The sequence below is a fragment of the Atta colombica genome, unplaced genomic scaffold (genome assembly GCF_001594045.1).
Source record: "Atta colombica isolate Treedump-2 unplaced genomic scaffold, Acol1.0 scaffold100, whole genome shotgun sequence".
In the NCBI taxonomy this organism is placed as follows: Eukaryota; Metazoa; Arthropoda; class Insecta; order Hymenoptera; family Formicidae; genus Atta; species Atta colombica.
In genome coordinates, this window is record NW_017259185.1 from 2,496,009 (window position 1) to 2,506,638 (window position 10,630).

Genomic DNA, 10,630 nt, shown 5'->3' on the forward strand with positions numbered 1-10,630 from the left:
CACATTCGCCATCCGGCACGAACGAATTTTTACATCGATGAGAAAAGAATCAGATAGAGGAATGTTGTAAAATATTAACTAATAATCTCTCAAGATTCCGAGTCTCCTTTAAGCATCGCCATCGTCTGGAGCGATAAAATATAGTGAACCGTGACGCGATGTCGTTATTAAAATGACTGCTAAATTGTTGAACATATGCACACATCTGCGGGATTTATCACTACGGAGAAAATCCTGAGTACGCGCCATATATAATATATGAATTAATAAGGTCCACTTAATTAAGGAGTCAGTACAGCGCATTAACGACTGTTACGTACCGCTTCATTGGTCGGGTCTCAAAGACCTTTAAGGCTTTCTTAAAGCGGCTTCTAATTATTCACTTTCTCCGCAGCGCAACGACCAGAATTTACGGGTTCGTGTCGCGGTCCATGTAATCTCCCGACGATACCTTTAATTGCGAGAACGACAATAATTCATTAATCGAAAATCGTAAGTAATCAAGATAGTCTGAAAACTGTCATTTACCGAGTTGTTTCCTCCTTTTATGACAAGCGTATTTTATGGTACTCAAAGTAATGATGATAGCAATAGAAAGCGTTTATTACTACCTTAAAACCTTTCAAGGACAAGAAAAATATACGTTATAAATCTAATGATTTGTATTATAGATAACAAATGGCGATAATAAATAGCTAGCAGTATTCATAGATAAGTAATTTCGACAATATTCTTAATTCTCGGTCCGCAATCTGAATTCTTTTTAACACAAGTGAAATTTCATTCTCAAGTTTCTCCGAAATAAAGGCGGAGTCCAATTAGCATCTAAAATATCTCTTGTTAAAAAATTATTTTATAATATAATAGAAAAACAACTCTAAAATTTTTTCACATTTTAAAAAAATCCAGAACAAATTACAAACGGAAGATTAATGAAAGAATAATAAAAATTTTTCTAAAATAAAAATGCTGTATAATTAATAAAACACTTAAAGTTGTATAAAATCATTTTTTCTTATAAATCTCTTAATTTTAATATATTATAAATTTTATATATATAATTATACACAAAATTTATAATATATTAGAATTATTTCCTATAATACCAAATATTTATAACAAAATTTATGACATAACTTTAAGAAGCAGTTAAAATATTACAGTAGAAATTACTATTATACGCAAAATTATTTCGTGAAAGACAATCAAATATTTTTTAAGATATTAAGTGAATCAGATTCTGAAAGTAATCGAATAAATATCGAATTTCAAAAAATTATTGAGTGATAACAATAGAAATTGTGTTTCTATAGGACAGAAATGTTACAAAGTTTCACATACGACAGTGCTTCGTTAAAGCGATCCTATTCGTGATAGATTGAGAAATCCTAGCAAAAATTAAGGCGGTCAGCCTGTCATAGAACATCACACGACAGATTATTGCGAGCGAAATCAAGATTGAGGCCAAAGGCGGTTATCATGGGACCACTTTCTATTCGTCAGCGATGTAAGACGAACGAGCTCGATGCACATCGATAATTATCGATCGTGTAAATCTCAGCTATAATCAAGAGTACCTGTATCTACAGATAATTTCAAATTAGGAAATTACGCTTTCTTCTCTCAATTTCTTCAATCTTCCCGAATAGTTTAATTCGTAAATGCATATTGCTGATGATAATTACAAGCGATATTTCTGAAGTATTACACGAAACTCGTAATACGGTGATAGATAAACACATAGTTTCACAATAACTAAAGGTTATTGTTGATTCTCGATAATAACGATTCAACAACATCTAGCTTGACATTTCCATCATAATTCAAGAATATCGTAGGACGATCACATTTTCTTAATTAACAAGCAGTCACTCTCGTATACATACTGTAATGAGAACCTTGCGGTTTTCCCTAAAGGTTACCTGTGTATTCCCAATGTAACAACATTACTATAAATCATTATTATACAATAATTTTGGCGAATTATCAACTTCCCTTCTCTCTAAATCTGAATCAGTGGCTAATCACTGATTATCAGTCCCATAATAATGGCACAGGTAATCAGTGAATTCGCAATGAAGTTTAACTAAAAAATCAAAGAAACATCAAATCCCTAATCTTGCTTTAATGTATAAATTTAATGTACCCATATGATAGTGGAACTGACGTGCAAATATTGATATTTTAATATTTAATTATGCAAACTTCCTTTTTTCAGTTAAATCACTGATTATCAGAGCTTGGGACTAATAATATATAATCAATGATTATCCACTGATTCAGATTTAGAGAGTCCTTGACAATTGACCTTTTCGATTAACGGTACCATCTCCGGATTATCAACATGTCAAATCAAATAATACATGTCGCGGACACTTTGACAGAGAAAATCACAACAATCATAAATCATACGACAGCTTGGCGAAGCAACATTCGTGTTTCTGCATTTCTTAGCGAGTCGCCGCAATTAACGTCTAAATCACCTCAATAGATAGTATCGAAAAATTGCATTTCTGCGCGTCCGACGCATCGGGATGAAAAAGAAAAAAAAAGTAACATATCCATACGAAGTGTTAACGAGCGTATATTTCATATCGGAGAAAGTTTAGAAAGGAACAACGTGCGCGCTGTCATAAATGTAAAATAAAGCCGGAACGATTTCGTTTACGTGTTCCTCGAAGTCACGTTTTCGCGAGGCGAATCGCGCGCGCGAATCGCCTCGCACGAGGCTGTGGAAAAACGTATCGCCGAGTTCCTTTCAGCGGCGTGGAGGATACGGTGCCCGCTTATCCTCACTTTCTCGATAATGAGCAAATTGCGCGGCGCGACGGCGCGCGGGCGGCCTGATCCACATCTCACGGTGTGATTTCCCGCGATCGATAGACTCGATCGATCGACTGATAACGCGTCACGTAGCCCCGAGCATCGAAACGGAAGTGATCGATGAGTTGATCACGGTGCGCATTTCTGATCGACGATTAAAAATATGCTTTCCTGCATCTTTGCGATGTAATTCAATCGACAATGCCGCCTAATCGAAAGGGATTGTTTTTAACGAATTGATAAAAGTGAAACATACCTTTGTCCGGTTTAACGGATTTGAAAAATCCCAGCCAGGTGCGACGAACAGATATCCACATTTGGAGATTTTTCTCGTCGCCTAAAATAAAAAACAGTTCACGTTAGATATATATAATTATTGCCTTATTTTCATTTTTGTATCGTTTTCAACATAAATAATAGATTTGTTTTCTTAATAAGGAAAAAATATTACAAAAAAAAATTGAGTTTCAAAGTTGAATAAATATTTAAGAAATAATTATTTTATAAATTTAAGGAAATAATTACAAAACATTACATTAGAATCTAATTTAAAAGGAAATTATTAAATTAAGTTATTTAACTGAAAATGAAGTGTGAAAAACTAATGTATGTGTAATCGAATTTTTCAAAGAAGAAATTCTTCTCAAGTTGTTAAAAAAATTTCTTAGATGGGAAAATGATATAATGTGGGTGTAATTTATACACAAGTCTATAATTTAAGATATTCGTGTACAATAATTTTCTAAGATAGAAGTATATAACATTAAAGGCCAAAGATGGAGTAAAAGAAATAAATCCGACATGCCGGTGCGTTATTATGACGCGACCTCGATTTCACGAGACCGATTTGTCAGCGTCATAGAGGGATTCTTTTTTTTATCGCAGGAAGCGTGGATCAAAGATCGAGAATAAGAAAAATAGTCGCAGTCGTCACATCCAGAAAATAATGTTTATTAGAGAGGAACTAGGAAGCTAATCAAACTTTCGAGTGATCCGTGTTTTATCCAATGATACCTTCACTCAAGACTTATTATTGTTCAAAGGAGAGTTCTAAATATTTGTAGAAACAGGATGAAAGAGAGAGCCAGGGAGAGGCCGTTCACGTGGAAACGATAGACAAGTGAATGGAATCTATCTGTAAGAAATCTTAAAGCATCAGGCATTCATTAAGTGTACATCGAGCATTCTTACTGGTTATCAATCAAATACCATCATTTGTGAACATATTCAGTTTTTCTCTTTTTTTTTAATGCACGTAGGACTAATGAAAAAAAAGAAGTTTGTTTTGTGTAAAAGCGTCGTTTTTCCAGTTCATTTTTCAAATTTTTTCCTAATTTAATTGAAGTGAATGCAAATATATGAACTGATACGCTCATATATTAATTTAGTATTAATTTCATTAAGAGAAATTTATTTAAACAGAAACATAATAAATTTAACGCTTTCAACATGTAAGCATCTCGATGTAATTGATTAAACTTTGTGGCAATCGCACAAATATGTACGAATAACTGAATTAAAACACAGTAATATTTATGTACTTATTATGTAGAAGTGGAAATTAAGTTTCAAACTTGTAATTTGTTAAAGAAATTATTACCGATAATTTTAGTGAGAGTTTGTTAATTCTTCAAATTACAATTTTATATGTCATTGCTTGAAAATATTTTTGTCAAGGATTCAAAATTATCTTCAGCTTCAAATTGAACATTATCGTCCCTATTATTATATACATTTACAAAACGCAAACAATTAAATTCACATTTATGGCAATTAACTCAATAAAATACGATGTGTGCAATTATGTACAACTGAAGTACAACATCGACGTGAATATAAATCTACGTTTTTGGCAATTCGAGACTTTAAATGATCTCAAGTTTGCGTGGTCAAAGATGTAAGCGCTTATCCGCGGCAATCAACGCAATAATTTGGCACTCGTTATAATCCTGTGGTATAATGCCGCGTAAATAATGGCTATCGTATCGCATTTACACGATGGAGCGGCGTGGCCGAACTGACAAAAAGGCCGCTCTCGCAAAGAAGTAATATGTCGGTTCTCGTTCATTCAGCCGATCTCGCATTGCGTGGCAATCTCGAAACGAGGCAATCATTTCTCTCTCTTTCTTGTCTGGAAGGACCGAGATAAGAATAAGAACGAGAATTCACTCGACTTTATGGAGAAATAAAGGTAGACTACTCTGCGAGTAAACGTTCCGCACCTCTTTCCTTCAGAAAAATTATACCACATCCTTGTACAAACTAAACGAAAGAATGTCGAGCATCTGATAAAAACACTGAATGCCTAAACATATGCCGAAGTCAGGAAACTAGAATTTTATTGTGCATGGAATAAATAGATATTGAAAAAGGGTAATTTGTTAAGAAATTCTCGATAAAATTGATACGCACAAAATTGCACGTTAAATTAATCCATCAATCGTCTTTAAATAAAAATAAATAATTGGAGTTTCGACACAAGAATAATGAGATAAATTCATAAAGATGTTTAAATATTTGTTTACTGCTAATAATTCTTTGATGAAATTTAATTCAATTTGTTCTGGATATAAATATCGAGGAAAATCGATTATTTTTAAGAAATTTCCAAAAAAAAATCAATTAAAACTTGTTCAAAAAATTCATAAGTAAAAAATATATTTGTGGCATTCCATCTGAATATGTAATTGTGTAATATTTCAAATGTAAATCCAAAAAAAATAAATACATACATCTTATAAAAACATAGCCTCGAATTAAATAGACTTCAATCTCCTTCATCAATTTCAAATTCTTCTCATTTAAATAAGAATATTTTAAATAAGAATATTATATATAAAAATTGCTGAAAAGATTAAACTTGAATCTTCTCGATTCGCTGAATATACACAAGTAGATAAAAACACATAGCGACATTTTCCACGCTATTTCATGTATAAAAATGTCAAACACCGGACTCACGGTCCAGTTATCTGTGCCGTCAGCCGTGATCACAGCCATTACTTATCGAAAAAATATTTACTAAAAAGCACAAGACTAATCGAAAGTCGCCTAATGCTCCATATATTGATAAAGCGCTCGCGAGATATATCGATCGCCATCATCAGTAATAATATTCCACTTTTTCGACTGAATCAATTTCACTGCACGAGTGCTTACGCTCTGTTTAACCGCTTTCCGTCCGGTTCATACGATTTCCTGTCGCTCGTCACACGTTCACAATTAACTTCCGGCGTGCTGATTGTCACGTATCAACAGCATGAGCTTAGCGAACCATAAACAATCCTATAGCACATCGCCGGTCACTAAAACGCATCGATGATGAAATAATTTATGAAATAATTTATTACGGAAACAATATACAGGGTGTTCCCCATATAAGTAACCATTCCTTTTTATATTATATTATAGTAACAGAGAAAGATCTAATAAATATAATATCAAATTAAATATTCTAACTAAATTTTATTATAAATACAGTGATCACTTAGAATTATCCATGTTAAAGAAAGAGAGAGATACGTATAATTTTTGCACGATAGAATAAACATTTTGATAAAAGTTGTAGCAACAATATAGCAAAATTATAAATTATAATTTGCATTTTGCAATTATATATAATTTGCAATTTGGACTATACATTTTCACCTCGTATTATTAATTTCGAGATTTCGATACGAAAATTTCATTTGCATCACGATTTATCATGCTAATTATGGGTACAGACTTTAACTTTGATCTGTCACGGCTTTCATTCAATTTTTTCATATCCTGACGAGAAGTTCGTTCCGATTATATCGCACATCTGACGATTCATTAAGGATAATTCATGAATTGTTTCTCTCTCTTTGTCTCTTTTTCTTTCTCGTGTGATTCAACAAATGTGACTTACGACGTTACGTAATCGGAGGCACTTGTCTCAATTGACAATAATGGACAATAGGTCGCTCGCTCTCGGGCGGACCACTTCCTTCTGGTTGTCCTTGACACGCTTCGCAGATCGGAGTCCTTGCTAGTCCTTAAGCACAAAACGACGTGACCCAGATTACGACAGGGAGGCCCACTACGTTTCTAATCTTTAATAAAACCGATATAAACGTGCCCCCACGTTATAATAATGGTGTAGGTGCCGTTCACGACGATCTCTTCGATCTTTCGAAGACGATATCGTGAACGCGGCGAAACAACCGGCAACGAGGCACCGAGCTATACTTTATTAAAGGCAATTAAAGGTCCGCTGCCACGTTCGCCGCCTCGTTAGCCAAACAGAGCGTGTCGCGAGCGATGCCTGACCAATAAGAAAATCCCGTTGCACGCATTAACTCGCCGCCGACATTCGATTCCTATATGCTTGGAATGCGAAAAGCACCATCAACGATGGCTACTGGATTTCATCGAATATATCTTACCTTGAATCTCTTCTGGAGAGCTTGTTCCGGGAATATTACAGTCACGCAAATAGAATTAAAAAATTTTCTGCCACTCTCTGACTTTTCAAGCTTTAATAAATTGATATATAAACGAATAAAATATAACAAATTTTTGCTCATGCCTGACTTTCATTAATTAAAACTAATTTAGTTTTTATAACTACAAGTGAAACGAATGAAAAATTAAGACCAATTATAAGTAAAGTAAAACTAAGGAAAATAATACAAGAAACAGAAACTATATTAATATTTATTATATTGTAAGATAAAAATCTCTGAAAGTATAAAACTGCATAAAAGTATAAAATATGTAATAGGGAATGTAGTTAAGCTTTAAATAACAAATATAAAACATACACAAAAATAAATTCAATTTCATTTGTACAAAATGAAGACAGTAAAATTGGTATGAAAAATTTTTACACCATAATGCTTGAGTCATAATACAGATTCTTATCCTTTTTTATATCAAAGAATTTGACGAACATTTTCTCTCCCATCCTATTCAATTATTAGTTTCTTCTGTGTAAAGATATTTATACCTAAATTTCCTCGTTGCGATAGCTTTCTGAAAACTTTATTTCTCGCTTACAAGTGAAAAAGTTACTTTGCCAAGTCGGAATGGCGATGCATATTTGCGTGCTACGCATCAAGGAGGAATCCCACGCGTCTAGTCGCCTGCATATCCCGCATCCGGTGTCCGCGTATCGAACTCCCGTATATGTATACTGGAAACCTGTCTCCATCTTGGCCGTGAGACGCGATGCAATCGGTCGATCGAAGACGAGGAGGAAGGAAAATTAGAGATTCGAAAGAACATCCTGTTTCTATCTGTCCTTCGATACATCTTTAATTGCGATACACGCGACTCGATAACGATTCATTTTTCATAGACATATCAGAATCAATCGAAAAAAATAAACGCTATGCTCCTATTAACGCGAGATCCTATTAATGCGTATCAGGTCCTCTCTTCTCACGCACCCGTTCTTCATCACTCGTTCATGTCCACGCGAATAGGCGACATTGCGTACATAACTCTCGCGCGAGATTACTGGCGAAGAAAAAGTTGATGTGGAATGTACCCAAGAAAATAAATCTGTACATCAATTTCTCTGACTCGCCCGAAAATAGAACAAGCTATCATTCTAAAAATAGAAAGAAGAAAATTGCACATGTTTAGTTATAGATCAATATTTGTCCCACTTCAAAATCACAAAAAAACTGTAACTATAGTTAGCAAGATACTTTAGCCTTCTCTTTTCTTTTCAATTAAGTAACATCTGTAAAACTAAAATATAAAATTTTTTCCTTTATTTTATATCTTTATCTTTAATCCATTTATATATGTACAGTTTAAACTTTACGTTCTGATTATTTTTTTGCAGAAGAAAATTCCTGATGATATCGTCAATTTCTCGAAGCAATTACTTTGTCACAGACGGTATGTAGCATGACGTAGAATTTTCCCCGTTTTCATCCAATTGGAGTAGGGCATTATCGGCCTGTTTTCTACTATTATTTCAATTTGTGACAACATATCGCACGATTATCGCTGCACGATCGCACGCACTTTCACGATAACGATGTGCGCCGTGGAAAAAAAAACGCTATCGAAAGGACAGAACAAACACAAACGTGGGTGACAGGATGAATGTGTCTCGCCTCGGCCTGTTTGGCGGATATAATTCTAATGTTTCTCTTGCAGACTATCACACTGAAAATTCGCAGGTACGACTCGTCGAGCGGAACAACCGATTCCACAACGGCAATATCGACTGCATCGGAAATGCATTATCTGCACCCTCTTCTGCCTCTTTATTTAGAGAGAAATTACATGTCTCGCTGTTAAGCGGCACGAATCCATCAATCATATGCTTTAATTTTATATTATTGTGTTGTTTATTCTTAAAGAAAAATTATGATGCATTTTATAATGTATATTCTTTTATTTTTTGTTTGCTGGCATTTGAGATTATTTTAATAATCAAGAAATTTCAGTATATTAAAATACATTGATATATTGATATTTTTAATAAATATATTGATATTTTTAATAATAATATTAATTATGGTTAATCGTTTCTAAGTTTACGAGAATTTCTAAATAAACTTCCAAGTTTACCGTTGCTTTTTTAAACTGCTATTATTTGTAATACTGAAAAATAATGTGGAGCCACAATTGTCTTTGAGAGACTTTACTAGATATAAATAACCTACCTAATTGATTCTGTAACTACATTATTTGTTTAATTTATTCAGATATATTTATTTCGATATAGCTTTGTCTTAAAATAGTAATAAACATTTTCTCTTCTTTTCTTTATTCTTTTTAATGATAATATAACGCCAAGACATTTAATACGCCCGGCAGAAGAGTCGGCACATTTCTACGTTGAATCGCTTTCTACTCAATTAACTTCGCGACCGCGTAACGACCGCGGAAAATCTCAAGAAATTACCGATGCTCTGCGAATTCCTCGGCGAAAGAGCACGCCTAGATAGCTCGTCGCGGTTAAAGGATACCGACTAACACGCCCTAAGCTCTGTTCGTGTCAATTACGATTCAGGAAATCCTGATGGAATTGAATTATTCTCGCACGCAATCTGGGAAAAATATTCTATCTTGTTATACATAAAGAGTAGATAAGAATGTTTAACTCCATATATAATTTCATTATTAATATATAATAGTTTCGGTTTTTCTTTAGAACGAATTTAAATAAGTTTATTTTAACAGAAATTAAAACAAAATACCCTCATATTGTTAACATTGTTCTTTTGATCTAATGGTATTCTATAGTTTTTTATATTTATATAAAAAAGATCCATGCACAATCTGGGCTATAAATTGTCGGTCAATAGATCGACATACAATTACTGCGAAGTCTCAAAGTTTCGAAAATGCAACATTGATAAACTAAGCGAGTAAGAAATTGATATAATGACAGTACCTTCTAACCGCATACTGACGTAAATAGTTAAGGCGTGCCTAATTATCGGTTAGCGGCTACAATTAATAAAGACTAGAAATTATATACCGGAAAGAAACTTATTGCTGACTATCGAATCTCGTTAAATGACAGTTCACTAAGCATAACGATGTCTAATTCTCGATTTCGGTAGCGTTTAATTATGGCCTCGGAGAAGGAATCGTTCTTTAGCGATCACTCGACACGTAATAAACTTCAAGTATACTCCCGGGAATCTCTCATCGACTACTTATAAATGCAAAACAGCAACTTAAAATTGACTGAAAAATATAACATTGTAGATTATTTTTTTTATAGGAAATATAATTTTTATTGATAGTAAAAGAAAATATTAAAATATATTAGAAATAATATAGAAGAAAATATTAAAATATATTATATTAA

General features: G+C 33.4%; 1 protein-coding gene across 4 annotated transcripts in view; it reads right to left on the reverse strand.

The window, feature by feature from the left end:
- Positions 1-10,630, reverse strand: part of LOC108686200 (protein outspread) — a 193,719-nt gene that overhangs the window by 134,845 nt on the left and 48,244 nt on the right. For all 4 annotated transcript variants that reach the window (XM_018191360.1, XM_018191376.1, XM_018191369.1 and 1 more), the window contains exon 2: positions 3,080-3,160. In XM_018191360.1, coding sequence (XP_018046849.1) covers positions 3,080-3,160 — 81 coding nt within the window. The remainder of the gene's footprint in view (positions 1-3,079; positions 3,161-10,630) is intronic.